This window comes from Chinchilla lanigera, unplaced genomic scaffold (assembly GCF_000276665.1).
Source record: "Chinchilla lanigera isolate Chin_1 unplaced genomic scaffold, ChiLan1.0 scaffold00183, whole genome shotgun sequence".
NCBI lineage: Eukaryota > Metazoa > Chordata > Mammalia > Rodentia > Chinchillidae > Chinchilla > Chinchilla lanigera.
The window spans coordinates 696,784-715,748 of record NW_004955584.1 but is presented as its reverse complement, the minus strand read 5'-3'; the positions used below and the strand labels follow the sequence as shown (position 1 = coordinate 715,748).

Genomic DNA, 18,965 nt, shown 5'->3' with positions numbered 1-18,965 from the left:
GCTGGCCTCGGTACCCTCCCCGTGCTCGGTGCCGCGGCCGAGCAGCTCGGGGGAGGCTGCGTCGGGGGACCGACAGGTACCGGGCTCGACCCCTGCTCGGGCGGCTGGGAGTTCAGAGGTGCTGTGTTCTCAGATAATATTTATGCACTCACGTCCACCATGCAACCACTTCGCACTGCAGTTCATGGTCTAGTTGCAGCCGTCGGCAGGGTCTAAGGCCAGAACAATTTCGACAACCCCCCAAAACCCCTGCTTCCATGGAGCAGTCGCTCCCCGCTTCCCTGACCGCAGTTCTGGACCGCGATTGCATGAGCGTGGCAGGTGTAGTTACGTGGTTTCTGTCAGGCCCATTGGTAGCTTCTGTTTGAGTTGATTGGCTCCCTGTTGCCCGTGGATGGTGCACACGTCTTCGCCCTCACCCAGGATTGTGCCCTTTTTTGTTCACTTTGCTCTTCATTTCTTTTCAAGAATTCTGGCATGTTTTGACATGTAAATTATGTTTTCGTGTAAAGCTTCCTGGGAGTCTCTGTTGTTTCCGTAGATGGGTTCTCTTCTTGGATCTTATAGGAGAAAGGACCAGTTCTGTCTTTTCCACTTTGATCTTTAGGTTGACACTTGCTGTGCTTCTGGGCTGCAGCCTGGTTGGTCAGACCTCAAGATGGCAGGCATCAACCCCTGGAGCTCATGGGGTAAGTCGGAATCTTCTTTGTCCAGGACTTCCCTAGGCTGAGGGAGGTGCGGAGTGCTTTAGGGAATGAGGGAGGGTGTGTTGGCCATAGTATACTCTTAGAAGTGATTGGGAAGCAGAAACAGCAATGATTGATCGTTAAGAGGGAAAATTGTTGCCATAAAAGACTGTAATTTTTGTATATTTTATATTGGGCTCCTGAAAAATGGCTTCTTTAAAGTATCATTAGCTCTAAGAGATTTTCCAATGATGGGTGGGGTTTCTTAGAAGGCAGTCACATACAATGTGTTGCCTTTATTGGTGGTGTATTTTTCTACCTTTACTAGTGTTTTTCACTTACATAGTATTGATCTGTAATTTAAGTAAAAATTAAGTGATAGTGGATGTTAGTTGTGCTCTATCTTTAAATGAGCTTTCATCATTAAGGACATTGAGTATCATGCTAATACATTTTAATAAAAATTAGATGCTGTTACATTTTACCAAACACCTTTTCCGCTATTTTAAAGGGCTCTTTTATTGTCCTTTGACAACATGGTGTCAGTAGCTTTCCTAACACTTGTCCACCTGTGCATTTGCTGGTGAATTTTTCACATACCCTTGGCCTCTGTTTATGGAACTTTGTCATAACCCATTAGTGAGACAGTCTTCTTTTCCATTTTGTCACCTTCAATCAATAGGTTTGGTGTCAGTGCTAACCTGATCCTTCTGTGCAGGTGCTCTTATGGACCAGTCCTGGGGGATGACAGCAGTTGATCCATGGGCCTCCTGGGGTGAGTCAAGAACCCGTGTCCCTGCAATGTGGGCTGCTGTGTTCTCCCTGCAGTGATCTGCCAGAGCTGGTGATCAGGTGGATTTTTAGGGCAGGGGTTTTGGGGTCCAGATCCGTCTGTGCAGAGTTGGAATAGGCAGTGGTCAAAAAACTCCCCTGGGGGATGAAAGTGATAGTGATACTACTATCTCCATGACTAGATGAAGGGGAGTTAATGTGTGGCCATTCAGGGATTAGGCCCTAGAAGCCTACGAACAGATAGATATTGCCTTCATAGTGCAGGGCAAGGGATTCACCTGGTAGGTATGTTCCTGACCTTTGTCTATAGAATGAGGAAGTAGGTTCTTTTTCTGTAAGGAGAGGACCAGGACTGTTCCTCAGCAACCCAGGAGGGAGGGCTTGTGGGGTAGGGATTTGCAGAAGTAGCTGCCTCCATGACTTCTTTCTTGTTTCCCAGCTCTCTATCCTCAGGACCCTGTGTGGCATGGTGAGGGGAGAAGTGCAGCTGGGCTCCCAACAGCCCAGGTCCAGGTGAGATGGGGCTTCTGCTCTTTCCCAGGGCCTATTGTGTTCCCCATGGATGGTTGTCCAGGTGTCCCTAGCCATCCTGGTTGATGTGGTTTCTTGGTTTACAACAGCAAGAGTTGGGCCAGAGAAGGATTCAGTTGGAGGTTTGTGCTTCCTGAGTGCAGGCAGAGAGAATTCAGTCAGTTTTGCGGGACCTAGAGCTTTGCTGTCAACCAGCCTGTCCTCAATGCTGGCCATAGCTGTGCCCTAGGTCCTTTGGGCGTTGAAGGACACTGCCCTCATGCCTGGAAGCCCCCTATTTCCATGTTCACCCTTCACATTCAATACCTGTCTCAAGCTCACGTTGGGCGGTGAACTTGGGTGCTGGGAAGGGAATGAAGACAGGTGTTAGCCTTTAACCTGGGAGCCACCCAGCCCACTTCCATAGTCATTTGCTTAGCTAATATGCCTTGCAGCTGGCTGCGCATGTTGAGATGTGGAGGGAAGCCGCAAGCCCTGCAGCAGCTCAGACCAGGGGTGGGGTGGAGTCTGCACAGAGGTCAGGAAGGGCACAGCTGCTGGGATCTGTTCACAGTGGATGGGGGGTGCCTGGGAGACCTGAGCCAGGAGATGAAGGAGTCATTCCAGCCAGATGGGCACATCCTGGTGAGAAGGGTTTGGCCTCCTGCAGCACCACAGGTGTATTTTGGAGGGTGGGGTGCATGGCATGGCCAGTACCCGGGTGAAGATTGGCCCCTGTAGATTGCAGGCTGGAGATGTCTGGTGCAGGGCCTTGCTCCGTCCTGGTGGGGATAAGGATCCTAAGACGTGCTGGCAGGGGAGGTGCCATGGTCCAGGATGTGGTGTGGTGCTCCTGGTGGGGGTGGAGAAGGAGGGCTGTGGTAGTTGCTGACCTTTCAGGCTCCAGTCTGATTGGGACTGGGAAGAAATCAGAGACATACGAGAGTCAAGGCAGGGCTTTTGATCTGGGACAGGTGCAGGGGTGCTCCAGAGAGATAGAACAGGTGTCCTCCCCTTCCTCCCCCGCACAGCCTTCTCTCCACAGACAGCCCTTTAAAAACAATTTCTTAATAAAGCGAGTCCCCAACTTACAAATGAGTTCTGTTCTGGGAGGATTGTTCCTAAGTCAGATTTGTTTGTAAGCCGACAAAAGTGAGTCTTACACAGCACACCAGTGAAGGTTTGCAACTTGAATGTTTGTAAGTCAGGAACTTCCTGTAGTAGCTTTACTGAGATAATCACATACCATATGTTTTACCTTTAGAATGTGTACAGGTCATTGATTTTTAATGTGTTCACAGAATTTTACATCTGTCAACAGTATTTGATTTTAGAACATTTTTCCACTCCCCAGAGAAGTCCTGCCTCCATTAGTAGACACTCCCTGCTCCCCTTCATGTAGCCTCTGGCAGCCATGAATCTACTTTATGTATTTGGCTGTTTTGTTCATTTCATGTAAATGGAATCATAACATCTGGCCGTCTGTGTCTGGCTTCTTTCACTTAGCATGACGTTTCTAAGGGTTAGCCATGTTGTATGCATGAGGATTTTATTTTCTAGATGGAAGTGCAGCCATTTTTAATTTGTGTTCAGTATTTTAAGGTTATCTACATCCTTCTAAGTGGGAGGCTTTACATCCATTTTTTCTAATTTCGTCAGATTTACATTTGCTCTGTTGAGTTCCTGCTACAAAAGGTGAAGAAAAAGAGTGCCTAGTTCTTTTCTTTGTAAGTTAGAATAAGGAATCATGCAATTATGACATACTGTAATAAAAACTTTAAAAAATAACATCTCTACTTAACTTTATGCTTCCCCCTAAATTAAACAAAAATGAATACAACCTCGTACAGTTTGAAAGCTGACAGGTGAAGTGCTGCATTGTACATGTGCTGTCCCCAGGAAACGGAAGTCCTGAGAGGAGTGAGGCAGGGATGGGTTCCTGGCTTCAGAGCTTGAGACAGGCTCCTGCTGTGTGTTGTGTAGTTATTTTACAGAATCAGCGCTTTAGCTAGGCTAGGCTGAAAGGTGCGCCCTGTGTTAGTCACGTGGGAATAGAAATTAGCTGTAAGCAAACTCCATGAAGAACCCTGGTTAACCACGGTGCTGCACTCTGCTGCTAGTTTACTTGAAGGTGTCTGGATGATTAGAGTTAATGCTGAGAAAATAAAACAAAATTAAAATAACAACACTTTCTAATGTCTGAAGAGTTGTGATTTCTGAAAACACAGTCCTGGCCCTCTCCCCACATTCATTATGGATTTTCCCTTGTGGGAAGCTTGCACTTGAATTGTGTCAATTTTCAATTAAGCAGTATCTGCAGGAACACAAATGAGCTTCTGTCCCTTGATGGTTCTTTCCAAGTTAAATATTTATTGAAATAAAGCATTCTTTTGGAAAAATATAAAATGCTGTCATTCCTCATTATCTGAATATTCCATCCTTGGAAACACATTAGGTAGTGAAGTTTTAGCTAGGAGGAACCCAGATCCTATTATTTTAAGGGAATAGGGGAAAATAATAATAGTGATAATATCCCATTTGAGTGAAAAACCCCATTTCACAAAAATTTGGAAATACTCCTCAAACCCCTCCGTAATAATCCACCAAGAATCTGTGTATAATAAATACGCACTAAAACACAAATACACACATCCTTGGACATACTCCATGGTGATCTAGTTTTTGTTCTCTGTAAAGAAACTGCATTAAAATATTAATGAAATTGACCCTAAGAAGCCATTGGAAATTGCTCCAGATTCCATAATACACCCAATAGTCAAGGACCTCAGACCATCAGGTGAGACCCCACTCAGCACTTTCGGCCTTGGCTGCCTTCCAGTCCTCATGCGGGTTTAAATGTGTGACTGGTGTATAAGCAGGTCTTAGGAAGTTCTTTAAATGACTAGAGGCATACTGTGTGACACTGATATGTGCGAGGTCATTTGTAGAATTGGGTGGGACATTTGACTGGAAGATGTGAGTCCAGCGTGTGGGGGTTGCTGGTGGAACCCTTGACAGCGCTGCTCCCAGGGGCTGTACCTCCTCACCCCGGAGGATCTAGTGATAGAGAAGCTTGTGTTTCCTGCTCTCAGAGGGTCCCTCTTGTCTCCAGAGACTTCCGTTTTCCTTGTAACCTCTTGGTTTTTTATTTCCATTTTAGGTCTAGATAGGTGTTTGGCCTCTTCTTGTGATCTCAGGTGAGGCCTCATGGATCTTAGCATGGCGAATCTTGCTGTTGTTCTTCAGGCCATAGGCCTTCCAGTTTGATGGCATCTTTTTAAATCCTGGAAGTGTTTCTGCTGTTTTAAATTTTATTTTGACCAATTCTTTAATCACAGAAAAGTAAAAAGTAGTTGAGCACATCCCATTCCTGAATGAGTGGTAATAGTCTATCATATTTGTTTTCTTTTTCTTTATCATTGTTACGGTGGTGGTACAGGGGGTTGAAGCTAGGGTCTGATGGATCCAGGACTGTCACTGCCATGAAGGTGCACCACTGAATCTTTTTAAATTTTGAGTATCTCTAAGTTGCTGAAACTGCCTTCAAATTTGCAGTTGTCATGTGTTAGGCTCCCGAGAAGCTGCTATCACAGTGTGTATCACTGCATCCAGCTGTTTTCCTTTTTTGTGTCATCCTTAATTGCTTTTTTTTCTTACCCTTTATCAGAGCAGCTGATCATGGATTCATTGAGAACATATAATTCATTTTCATTTTTGTACATAAACTATCACGGAGCCTGTTTTTTTTTTTTTTCTTTTAACATTTATGCCCTGCATGTGGCTTTTAAAAAAGGCTTTATGCAATTTTGAGGTCAGTCTACATGTTGATAGATGGAGTAGGCCAGATTCCTCCTTTTGCACTCCTGGTAGTACCCACTGGAGAGGGCACTCTGTGTTGTGTCCCTCCTTTACTTTTTAGATGGGCGTGTAAGTCCTCTGACCCATTTTTGTTCAAGCTCAAACTGTATGGCATTCTTGAGGTTTCACATGGTGCACATGTGTTAAGTGTATTGAATAGGCATGACCCAGAAGAGCATTTTGCTGTATTTTCTCAATATTACTAGTGCTGCCACGTGGCTCTCCAAAGGCGCACAGCCTTATTCAGTCTCTTCCCCACTAGGAGAGAGCGCTCATTTCTCAGCATCCTTGATGGCACTGACACTGTGTTTTAATGTTTGCTTACCTTGAGACCAGGAAGGTGTATTGAATTATATTCATGGGAATATCCATGATTATTAGTGAGGTTGAATATCTTATGATATCTTTATTGGCTATTTGTGTCTCTTTTCTCTTTTACTAGAAATCCTTAGATTTCTAGATTGGCTTGCTAGTATGTGGATATTTCACATACATTCTGGATTCTGATTCTTTGCCATATACAGATTATCTTCCCCCATTTTATAGCTTATCTTGTGATATGTTTTTGTCAAATATGTGTTTTGTCAAAAACATGTCAATATGTTTTGTCAAACATGTCAAATATATGGTTATGACTAATGTTTTTGTGTCATTTTGAGAGTGCTGTATTTAAAAAAAAAAAACTCTTCCTTTGTATTCTCTTTCTGCCTTCTTTTGGGTGGCAGGCCTTCTGAGGTAACTGTCTTCTCTGAGCTCCCCTCTGTATTCCATGTCCTTTTCTTGGGGAGAAGGTAGATGCTTTGGCAATCATATTTCCACCACCATACCACTCTTCCTGAGTTCTCATTATACGTATCTTTTTTTTCTTTTCAGTATCAGGGATTGGAAAAGGGCCTCATGCATGCTAAGGCAAGCACTTTTACATCCCATCCACGCTGGGCTAGAGCCTGAGAAGCTCCCACACTACTGAGTCTGGAAGGCCTCTGGCCCTTTTTCCCAGGCTCAGGGCAGTGGGGTGGGCAGTGCTGTGGGCAGTGCTGCCTGTGTTATGCATGGGGGTTGGCAGACCTGTGCTGCGTGTGCCTTTTACTCATCTGCCTCAGCCCTGGTTCTTAGCCTTGTCTACCCTGCCTGCTTGTGCTGCCACAGCCTTTCTGGCTTGTGGGGCTGAGGGCCCCCACTCTACCAGTAGCTCAGTGGTTCTGGCAGGGATATGTGTGATCCTGGCACTGCTGGCCTGTTCTTGTCACTGGCTAGGGTATCTCTTTAGTTTACTTTTGTTTTTTAAATTTTTATCTAGGAGTGTTTTTTACCTCACAGTAGAACATAACCCCTGTATTAGTTTTCCATTGCTGCTGTGACAGAGTACCACAGGCTTCATGGCTTCAAACATTTTATTCTCTTGCTCGGAAACTCAGAAGTCTTCAGATGAGTCTGCAGGGTGGTGTCCCAGCTGGAGGACCAGGCGAGAATCTGCTGTGTTGCTTTTACTGCTTCCTTTCTGGGCACACCTCCTCCTCCATCTTGAAAGCACATGGCTTAGACTTTTGCTTCCATCCTTGTGTCCCTCCTTTTGTGATTCCATTGGGTCTCCTGCATGGTCAGGATAAGCTTCCCACATTGACATCTTTAGCAGATCCCATTCGTAAAGTCCTTATTGTTCAGGCCAAGGCCACAGATTTGGGGGTCAGGGTGTGGACACTGTCTCTCAGCATTCTACAAGTATCTCTGCCCACAGCTTTAGCAACTGCCAGCTGCAGCTCGCTGCCTTTCATTTGTTCCAGCACAGCCTTTTTGTGTGTGTGGGAGACCGTGTGATGGTTCTTCCTGCCAATGTGATTGGATGGGGAAATGCCTAGGATGGTGTTGATGATGACCATATGGCACATGTGCCATAGCTGGATGTTTGTTGTCATTGGATAAGGTTTGCTGTCACTGGCCTAGGACATTAGTGAAGCACACTTCTGGTGTGTGCGGGTATTTCCAGAGAAGGCTGCCCTAAGGGACAGTGGACCGGGGGGTCTTCCCTGTGTGTGGACAGCACTATGCAGGAATGGGGGCCCTTATGAAGCAAAAGTAGAAGGGAGGCTGCAGCTCAGGCTCCTCCCCTCTTCTCTGCTTCCCAGTTCTGCGAGGTGAGCAGCTTCCACCACACTCTCCTACCTTGAGGTTTCTGCCTCACTGCAGACCTGAACCAGTGGAGCCCACTGACCAGGAGATGTCTGAACTGTGAGCCAGATAAACCAGACCCACTCAGATATGTATTTTTCAGGGCACAATCACAGCTTTGTCAGAGCCAGCACAATTGACAGTACTGTTTCCCAGTCCACATGCAGTTTTCCTCACTTGTCTCCAGAATGACTTCTTACAGTTGGTTTGTTCAGGTCAGGATCCAAACCAGCGTGGTCTCATAGGTCCTCAGTGAGCCCTGGCTGTGTTCCCTCCATCTCCCCCGTCCCTGCCTGGGGCTTCCAGCCTTACTGTGTCCCAGGCTGAGAGGGAACCCTGTGCAATTCTAGGAGCCAGTGACCTTCCGGGATGTGGCCGTGGACTTCACCCAGGAGGAGTGGGGGCAGCTGGACCCTACGCAGAGGACACTGTACCGTGATGTGATGCTGGAGACCTTCGGGCACCTGCTCTCTGTGGGTGAGGTGGCCCTGCCTGGTACACAAGCTGGTCCCACTGGGGTGACCTCTGAGACACTGTGGGAGGGTTGGGCCTGAGTTCTGAGGCTGAGGAATGGGATTGCTAATGCTTGTAATGCCTGCTGCCCATGTGGGAACCGACTGGAAAGGGAAGCTTTCTCGGGCTGCCCCAGAGCTGCACTGACAGAAATCCAAATTTCCTCCCCGTGTAGGACATCAGATTGCCAAACCTGAGGTCATCTCCCTGTTGGAACAAGGGGAGGAGCCGTGGTCAGTGGAGCCTGTACATCCTCAGAGCTCTTGTCCAGGTGAGGCAGGCTAGGGTAAACAAGGTGCTTCCCCAGAGCACTGAGGCTGAGGCAGAAGCAGAGTAAGGTACCTCCTCAGGAGTGTCCAGAACTTTCAGTGGGGAGCTGCTGCTTCTTCTGCTGGGTCAGGGAAGGACATTCCAGCTAATGGGACCAGCTTTGCCAGCTTCCTTGGTCTCTGCTCTCCATAGCACTCAGGGTCCTACTGCTCTCTGAGGTGACTTCCTGTTTATTAACTACTTGTAAACTTTTTCTTGCTTCCTCTCTTGCCAAATGGTAGCCTGTGGCCACAAACACTTTAAAAAGGCAGTAAACAAAAAACGTTTTTTTAGGTCATATATTGATATAATTCAAAAACCTCAAAGCTACGTTAAATGTTTAAACTGAAAATATCTCATTTATACCCCTTCTCCAAAGTACTCTTAACTTGCCAGTAGGCACACAGAACAACATACAGGTTAGTCTGTCTGTCTGTCTGATTCATTCATTCATTCATTCATATATTTTTGTGGTACTTAGGATTGAACCCAGAACCTTCACAATGTGCTGCATCCCCAGCTCTTTTTATTTATTAATTTATTTAATATTGAGACAGTGTCTGCGTAAGTCTGTGGTTACTTGCATTCCTTCTGCCTCAGCCTCTGAGGGTGTTCCAGGCATGCACCACCATCCCCTATTGATCTTTTTATTGTACTATACATGATGGAGATTTTTTTAGTGCTTATCCAGGGAATTACAATTAAAATTTATTTGTTTATTAGGGTTTCTTTTTGTAGACAAGAGCCATAGTATGTAGTCAAAGGCTGGCTTCATATTTGGTATATAGCCCTGGCTGGTCTCAAACTCATCACCCTCCTGCCTTATCCTTCCAAGTGCTGGCTCTACTGGTGTGCACTACTGTGCCTGGCTAACATCTCAATTTATAACAATCTCACTGGACTAATACCAGTTTAATTTTGATAGTATTTAGAGACTTTTCCATATAGCTATCCTCTTTTTATGCTGTTATTGTTGTAAATTGCATCTTTATGCAGTGTCCAATACAGATTTATGATTATTGCTTTATGTTATCATCTTTAAACAGGTCAAAAGATTTACAAACAAAAATTTATGTTGTATTTATGTTTTCTCATATTATCTGTGTGAAATCTTTTAGTTTTTGAATGACTGTTGGTGTTCTTTCTTTTAGCCTGAGAACTCCCTTTAGCATTTCTGTGAGTCAGATGTGTTAGCAACAAAAACTCTCAGGTTTTGTTCATCTGGGAATCTCTTGATTTCTCCTTCCTTTTTGAAGGATGATATTGCTGAACCTAAAATTCTTAGCTGGCAGTTTCTCCTTTCTGCTCTCTCAGGTTTCTGATGAGGAATGAGCTAGTACCTACTGATGATATCTGTGTGTGAGGAGTTGCATGTGCCTTGCTGCTTTTAGTACGTTGGCTTTTGACAGTGAAATTATGTGCCTGTGGCCCCCCGGGTCACAACTTTCCAAGGCCCCATGGACATCTTATTACTCAGGTTTTCTTGTCCTCTTTCTGGTGTGTTGTTTGCCATTGCTTTGGCAGCAGTGACTTTGAAGCATTGCTTCTAATGTTTGACAGGATTCTCCTCTCTGGAGGCCTTGAGAGAGTTTCCTACCATGTAAACTAAGAGACCTTCCCATGGGGCTGCCCCAGGGAATCCCAAGCAGGTCCTGTTACTTGGAACTGAGGCTTCAAAGAAACCTCAGCTCTGTTCTTCCCACTACAGTACTGGAAATGTGGGCTGTTACTTTATTTTTTCAAGGTTACCAACGAGCTGAGGAGACAGTAGTAGGTCTAGGATACATTATTAAGAAGCCATAGAGCTCACTGTCCTTGTTGAAATCCAGTTGTTTTTCTTGTTTAATATTCCCAAGTTGAATGACTTACAGAATTACTAAAAAATTGATTCTGACAGTTTTGGCAGTTTTTTAATTGCTGTTATGGGCGGGGGTGAAATTGTTTTGGTTCTTCGCCATTTGTAGTGACATCCAATCCCAAATAATTACATATAGCAATTTCTTCTATATGCTTACAGTATTTCTTTAGGCATCTACAAGAACACATGAATTTGTAGCTACTTTTTACTTTTTAAAGGTGGCATACTGTAAAATAAATAAGATGTACTGTATATCTTATTTCTTTATTTTACTCTACTGGGAATTTAACCCAGGGGTTTGTGTATGCTAAGCAAGTCCTCTACCACTGATCAACATCCCTAGACCTTTCTATTTTATTTTGAAACAAGGTCTTACTATGTTCTTCATGCAGGGCTTCAACTTATGACCCTGCTTCAGCCTTCCAAGTAGATGGGATGACAAGCCCACGCACCATGCCTAGCTTCCTGTGACTTTTGACTTGACATTGTACCACACCTCTTTTTGAGTCCTGCAGAAGGAAATAGCTGCACCTGCTTTAGTGATTGGCTTTGGGAGAGTATCCTTCCTGTTGTCCCCTGTCCAGATCTGCAGCTTCCTCCAAGAGCTTGTGAATTCAGTAGCTTCAGTCTTCCTGTCCTCTGTGCTGATCACTCTGTCACCACCCTTAGCCCTCTGGTTCCTGTTACTTGTGTGCTTTTATGAAGCTTTTCCATTGTTCTGAATCTCAGTAGACAGAACCAGGAACCTTGTCCCTTAGTCATGGATGCTTCCTTGTCTTCCTAAACTGTGACCCTGGTACTTGCTCTGCCAGTCCCACCACTGCAGGTTAAGAAATTTTTCTGACTGCTTTCTGCTTTTTAGTTAAGAAGTGATGCTTCTTCGAACTCCGAAGATTTTCTTTCTCTGAAACACTGGCTGTGGTGTTTGGCTTCCACTGGCATTGCCCTTAGGCCCTTCCCTCATAAGATTTCATTTTAGCATGATGAGGAAATTCTCACTTGTTATTGGCTCCTTGGGTGTTATTTGTAGATTTGTATCCCTGAAATCTTCCATTTGAGATCCCTATCAGTAAACCTACAGTGATTTTAGTTGCTTTTTAAATGAAGCCAGATTTCAAAACTTTGGGTTTTTCCCCATTTTCTAACCTGTTCCCGTTGTTCACTCAGCTGGTGTCCTTCATGTGTGGTCCAATCGTCATACCTTTGTGGTCAGAGCTGTTCCTTCTGTGTGAACCCTTGATTGCATCTGTCCGTGCTGATCTTTTCCAGCCTTTCAGTCTTCTGGCATCCACATCTTATAGTCTCTTGATGACTACTGCTTGGCATGTTCTTTCATCACATAGATTCTGATTTCCTAGAGGAGGAGACTGCTTTCTTGTCTTATCTCTGGTGCTAGACACTCAGTATGATTCAAATACTGAGTATCAAATTGTGCAGTCCTGGTTCATTCAGCCTTTCTTTTGGGCAGTTAGTCAGCTGCCATCTTAACTTTCTCCTGGAAGCTACATGATTATTTACTAACTTTTTGGAGCTAAGTTTGAAATTCGTGATGTCAGTTTTTGAGCAAAGTACAGCCTCTGTTATATGGGCTTAGGTGATAAAAGGGGGAAAATGGTACACAGTGAAGAGAGAAGATAGAGATAGAGAACAAAGGATACCTGTTTGGTACCCAGGGCTTTAGACCTGTGGGAGGCTAAACAATGACTCCTGTTCCCCTAGACATCCACACCTTAATCTCCAGTTTATGAAAATAGTGCCTTATATGGCAGACAGAGGTTTTCAGATGTAAATAAATTAAAGATCTTGAGGTGAAAGGAAGATCCTGGCTTATCTGGGTAGATTCTAAATGTAATCACAAAGGTCTTTGTAAGAATGAGGCAGTAAGGAGAGACAGAGGCAGGGGTGGTGATGGAGTCTGAGGTTGAATGTTACGCCCTAAGGAGGGAGGTGAGAGCAGTTAGCCAGAGAGTGCAAGAAAGCAATGGGATGGGTCTCCCCTGGAACCTCTGGAGAGAGTACACTCTGCTGACAGCTTCCTTGTAGCCCAGAAAAAGCCTTTTTAGGTTTCTGACTTCTAGAACTGTAAGAAAGTAATTTTGTGTTATTGTAAGGTACTAAGTTAATGTGGTACTTGCTGCAGTAGCATAGGAAGCTAATACACTCTTTCAATTTTTGGAGGATAGATACATCAGCAATAATTTTTCTCTGTGTGTGTGTGTCTCTGTCTCTCTGTCTCTCTTTCTGACTCACACACACACACACACACACACACACACACACACACACACTTCCAAGGTCTCCTTCAATCATGACAATAGTCCATTTAGGATAATGGCAAAGCCAGCATTTTAGTGTATGTGATTGGGTGATAACTCTTATGACTTTTTTTTGTAGTACTGGGGTTTGAAACAAGGGGTTTTACACTAAGCTATATCCTCAGCCCTTTTTGATCTTTTAATTATGAGACAGGATCCTGCTAAGTTGCCCATGCTACACTTGAACTTGCCATCCTCCTGCTTCAACCTTGTAGTGTGACTTTATAGGTATGTGACACCATGTCTGGTTTCCAGTCCATCTGTTGTGTAATTGGTATAAAGTGATTCTGAGCTGAGTGTAGTGACACATGCCAGTAATCTCAGGAGGCTGAAGTGAGAGGATTGCAAATCCAAGCATAGCCTATGCAACTTAGTGACTTAGCAAGTTTTTATTTATTTATATTTTATTTGTTTGTTTGTTTGTTTTGAGACAGAGTCTTACTATGTAGTCCAGGCTGGCCTTGAACTCACTATGTAGCCCAGGCTGGCCTTAAAAAATCCTCCTGGCTCAGCCTCCCAAGTGTTGGGATAACGGGCATGTGCCACCATGCCTGGCAAGACCCTACTTTAAAATTAAAGAAAAAAATAATTCATTAGAAGAACTGTAACCTGAGCAGAAAAGTAATCTCAGGAGTATCCTTAAGCCATAGTGATCTGCCACCCTTTGAGCTGGCAGATGTTGTGTCCTTGACTGGACTGTGTAGAACAGGGAGCAGTGTAACAGCATTGTATTGTAGATGACATCCTGACTTGAAGCCTTGCTTGGTGATGTTTTCTCTGAACCCTACTCTTTCGTTTTTTCAGGCAGGTATCAAGATGAAAAGTGAGAAGACATACACAGAAGTGTCAATATTTAATGATTTAAACATTACTCACTAAGGACCTCCTGTTAATAGTTATTTCTCACTTTTAACCTTAACAGCACTCACTGTATCCTTTTGTCAGAGGTCCTCATGACCACCCTGGGTTCAGTGACTTACTAGGGAGAGTTGATCACAGGATCAATTGAGCTCAAGACTATAGGTCATTACAGTGAAAGGATGCCTCACAACATCAGTGAAGGGAAGGTGAAGAAGGTCCATCCAGAGGAAACCAGGTGCTGATTTCTGTCCCTTCTTTCCCAGTGGTTTGCACAGGACACATCTACTTACCTCAGCAAGGACTTGGGACATCATATCTGAAGTCTGCTAGAAAACCTGCTTGAGGCCAGGACACCAGGGTGTTCATGGGATTTGTCGTACAAGCACACAGTGCTTAAGTGACTGACTTAGATCACTGAATGCCCCAGAAAGAAAGCACATTTTCACTGTAAATGGTAGTGTTTGCATAAACTATCTAGAGAAATTGGTACAGTGTACTTTAAGACCATGAGCATACAAAGCTCTCTTACTAGTTAGAACATTTCAAGGTCTCAGTTCCTAGGCATTGGCTGAGGACCAGTTCTAAAATAGGCCAGCTTGGTAATTTATAAGGCTGGAGCAACGCACTCCTGCGTAGTTAACTCTTTACTGCCCACCATCCTTTCCATGGGAAAGTACTGTTCAGTGGTTTTATTTGTACTCAGTATACACTTTGTATTCAGGTTATCTGTAGTTCACTTTTCACTGTTCTCGTTTATGATATTATCTGGCTCCCAAGTCTGTGCTTGGATAAAGTTCACTCTTGTCTTTTCAATAATATGGGATGTAAATCTCATCCTTCCTGCTTTTTCTTGAGGTCTTTGTGTTCATATAGCTGTTTTCTGTCTTGTTTCAGAGTGGATGAGAAATCTTGAAAGGAAAGCACTGATCTCAGCACAGAGTATTTTTGAGGAAGAACAACCCTATGGCATGAAGTTGGGAAGATGCCAATGGGATGATTCTTGGTTCTCCAGATTAGGAGTTTTGGGATATAAAGACCAATTAGAAATGTACCACATGAACCAGAGTACAGCTATGACGCAAATGTTCTTCATGCAAAAACAAATACTGTCTCAAAGAGGTTCTGAATACTGTGAACTTGGGGCAGAGTATAGCGAGAGCTTAAAATTTTTTCCATCTCAGAAAGTTTCCCAATTAGAACATTTTTATAAACCTGACACACAGGCGGAAAGTTGGAGATTCAATTCAGCCATAATGTATGCAGATAAAATCACCTGTGACAATAATAATAATAATGGCAAAGCATTTAACCAGTCCATTCAGCCTGTTCATCCTATAAGAATGCAGACTGGAGATGATCTTTTTATATGTACTGATGGTATGAAATCCTTGAATAATGTCATACATTTTGGTGATCATAAAGGAATACATGCAGGGGAAAAACTATATGAATATAAGGAATGCCATCAATTTTTTAACCAAAGTCCATCATTTAATGAACACCCAAGACTTCATATTGGAGAAAATCAGTATGATTACAAAGAATATGAAGATATCTTTTACTTCTCATCCTTTATGGAACGTCAAAAAATTGGTACTGTAGAGAAAGCATATAAATACAATGAGTGGGAGAAAGTCTTTGGATATGACTCTTTCCTTTCTCAACACACAAGTACGTACACTGCAGAGAAGCCCTATGAGTATAATGAATGTGGCACATCTTTCATCTGGAGCTCTTACCTTATTCAACATAACAAAACTCATACTGGAGAGAAACCCTATGAATGTGATAAATGTGGAAAAGTTTTTAGGAATCGTTCAGCCCTTACCAAACATGAACGGACTCACACTGGAATAAAACCCTATGAATGTAACAAATGTGGGAAAGCTTTCAGCTGGAATTCTCATCTGATTGTACACAAGAGAATTCATACAGGAGAAAAGCCTTATGTGTGTAATGAGTGTGGGAAGTCCTTCAACTGGAACTCCCATCTCATTGGCCACCAGAGAACTCATACTGGAGAGAAACCATTTGAATGTAGAGAATGTGGGAAGTCATTCAGCTGGAGTTCCCATCTCATTGCTCACATGAGAATGCACACAGGAGAGAAACCCTTTAAATGTGATGAATGTGAAAAGGCTTTTCGGGATTACTCTGCTCTTAGTAAACATGAAAGGACTCATTCTGGAGCAAAACCCTATAAGTGTACAGAGTGTGGAAAATCCTTCAGCTGGAGCTCCCATCTCATTGCTCACCAGAGAACTCACACAGGAGAGAAACCTTACAATTGCCAGGAATGTGGCAAAGCATTCAGAGAACGCTCAGCCCTCACCAAACATGAAATCATTCATTCTGGAATTAAACCCTATGAATGTAATAAATGTGGAAAATCTTGTAGCCAGATGGCTCACCTTGTTAGGCATCAAAGGACTCATACTGGAGAGAAACCGTATGAATGCAATAAATGTGGGAAATCTTTTAGTCAGAGCTGTCACCTAGTTGCTCATCGGAGAATCCACACTGGTGAGAAACCCTATAAATGTAATCAGTGTGAGAGGTCCTTTAACTGTAGCTCTCACCTTATTGCACATCGGAGAACTCATACTGGAGAGAAACCATATAGGTGTAATGAATGTGGGAAAGCATTTAATGAGAGTTCTTCCCTTATTGTGCACCTGAGAAACCATACTGGAGAAAAACCCTACAAATGTAATCATTGTGAAAAGGCTTTCTGTAAGAACTCATCCCTTATTATTCATCAGAGAATGCATACTGGACAGAAGCGCTTCATATGCAGTGACTGTGGAAGAGCCTTCAGTGGTCACTCAGCCCTGCTTCAGCACCAGAGGAGTCACAGTGAGGGGAAACTGCCCTTGAACTGATCGGAGTTTTCTTTTATTGTACATTTGATGACATTGAAGATAATATAAGCAAGAGGGAAAATTTTAAATTAAGAGTTTGTACACTGTCTATGATTCAGTATGAAACTTAGAAGTGAAATTAATAGGTAAAAGCTTACAGCAGTTTTATAGCCCTCATTCAACATCAGTTAGAGAAGAAACAAACACCTGTGGCCTCCTGGAATCCCTACCTAAGTAGCATGACTTGGGAGTGAGGGGGTTACTCTTTCAGCACAAACTCTTAATGATTTTATAGGTAGATCAGTGTGTGTCACTGAGGCAAAACCCTATGACTGGAAGTAGTTTTTCATCAGGCCAGAGTACTGGATGGAGACATTCACATTTTGTGCATAATTTTAGAGATGCAGATAGATTTTACTATTACAAGAGGAAGGTCTAGGTGCTAGAATAAGAAACACTAAATTGGAAATTAAGGAAGAAAATAGTATGGTATTGAATGGGGTATTTACTCTTGATCAAGATTAACCTCCTTAGGAAATAGTCAGTGAGATTACTAATGGTGGAAAGGTTGTAGAAGCCTGAAGCTGACATTGGCACAGAGGTGACACTGAATCACCCAAACTGTCATTGTCTTTTGTGTGCTTATTACTGCATTGTTGGACAGTTAGTCTAACTTCTAAGGCAGTCACTATAAATTATACAGTATTTGTGGACACTGCATCAGTATACATAACATGAAGGAATAAAAAGGACACAGAATTGTGTGCCCATATCTACTACAGGAGACCTAAAAAGTGTAGGGGTAAGGATCTGATAGATTCATGGAGAAATTAACCCAGTTACTTTAAGGTTTTGTTTTGTTTCACTAGTATAGCACTTACCATGTGCTAGGCTTTGTTTTAAATGTTTTTCAAATGTTAGTTTGTTCAGTTCCCTTAATTGTATTAAGTAGGTACTGTTACCATCCCGGGGTTTATGAATGGGGAGACTGAAGTGGCAAAAGCAGGATACCTGCCCCAGGACCCCTGCTAATCAGCAGTAGAACTGATCCTATGTGGTTCCATAGGACATGTTTTTAACCACTGTCATCCTGACTCTCCAGTGATACATTTCCCAAATGTTTTCCCTTTTTTTGTTCATTGTTTGTATAGTAGAGATTTGATAATAAAATTCAAGAAAATCTTAAGTGGTGAGAAGCTTTACCTGGCTTCTGTGTCTTCAAGGGTTTCTGGTAGCGAGAGCTAAGATCCCTTTGGAATGGGAAGAAGTCTGAACTGGACATTCTGAGTCACTGGTTTTCCGGGTCCTGTGTTTCCCAGATTTTCACTGCTCATAGCCCCGAGGGCTCCAGAGCCCAGAAGACTTGCCGAAATCACCCCAGCTGTCACTGTTCACTGGGAAGAGAGAGGTGCTCAGCAGCTCCATCACACCCTTTCCTCTTTCTACCTCCCCTCTTCTAGGTTCAATTTAATCTGTTTTGTATTCTGGGGAATTTCTCTGTCAATATTTTTGTTTTTTTCATTTTGGAAGTTTCTTTTTAGGGTTCCTGTTACTCAGATGTTAGCATGCCCATTTCTGTTTATATTTCTTCACTTTTGTTTTTTGATTTCCTTTCTTTACATTGTGTGGACATTCCCTAAATCTGCTCTTCCTGTTTGCTGATTTGTTCCTCAGCTGTAATTGTTTTGCTACGTTTTCTTCTGTTTATTTTTATTTCACTAATTGTTTTACAAGCCTAATACTCCTCCTGGTTGGTTATTTTTATGTGTTTATACTGTCATTTCCTATTGCTAATTCATACCTTATCTCATTAAGTGTGTTAAGAGATTTTTACCTGCATTTTTTCCTTTTTCTTTTTTGTGGCACTAGGGCTTAACACTGAGCTACATCTTCAGCCCTTTTTATTTTTTGAGATAGGGTCTTGTTAAGTTGCCTAGGCCTGGGCTGAAATGGGTGATCCTCCTGCCTCAGTCTCCCAAGTAGCTAGGCTTAGAAGTGTGCACCAGCAGGCCTGGGTGACAGGGTTTTTGATTAACTCAAAGCAGTCTGACCTCAGGTTGGGGGCTCCTGAGTTCTGCTTCTGGGCCTCTGGACCATGGGGAGGTGCTGGGGTAGGGGGTGCAGTTTTAGGAAGATTGACCAGTGTGGGAGGAATTGAGTCACAAGCACAGAGGCCAGTTAGCCTGACTCTGTGTGCAGAGGTGAGAGGCACCATAGTAGCCATGCTTCGTGA

General features: G+C 43.4%; 2 protein-coding genes across 4 annotated transcripts in view; one reads left to right on the top strand and one right to left on the bottom strand.

Annotated features, from left to right (window-relative positions):
• LOC102027800 overlaps positions 1 to 186 on the bottom strand; it is a 4,815-nt gene extending 4,629 nt beyond the window's left edge. The window contains exon 1 of the mRNA XM_013509847.1: positions 153 to 186. Within this exon, the coding sequence (XP_013365301.1) occupies positions 153 to 186 (34 nt within the window). The remainder of the gene's footprint in view (positions 1 to 152) is intronic.
• On the top strand, positions 1 to 17,918 carry Znf606 (zinc finger protein 606; the record flags this gene model as incomplete). 3 transcript variants are annotated; one of them, XM_013509852.1, is given in 7 exon segments in its annotated part: positions 1 to 76; positions 608 to 689; positions 1,405 to 1,461; positions 1,918 to 1,991; positions 8,366 to 8,510; positions 8,704 to 8,799; positions 14,766 to 17,918. In XM_013509852.1, coding segments are annotated over 6 exon segments (2,391 nt in total). In that variant the 3' UTR covers positions 16,754 to 17,918.
• Positions 17,919 to 18,965: the final 1,047 nt, after the last annotated feature.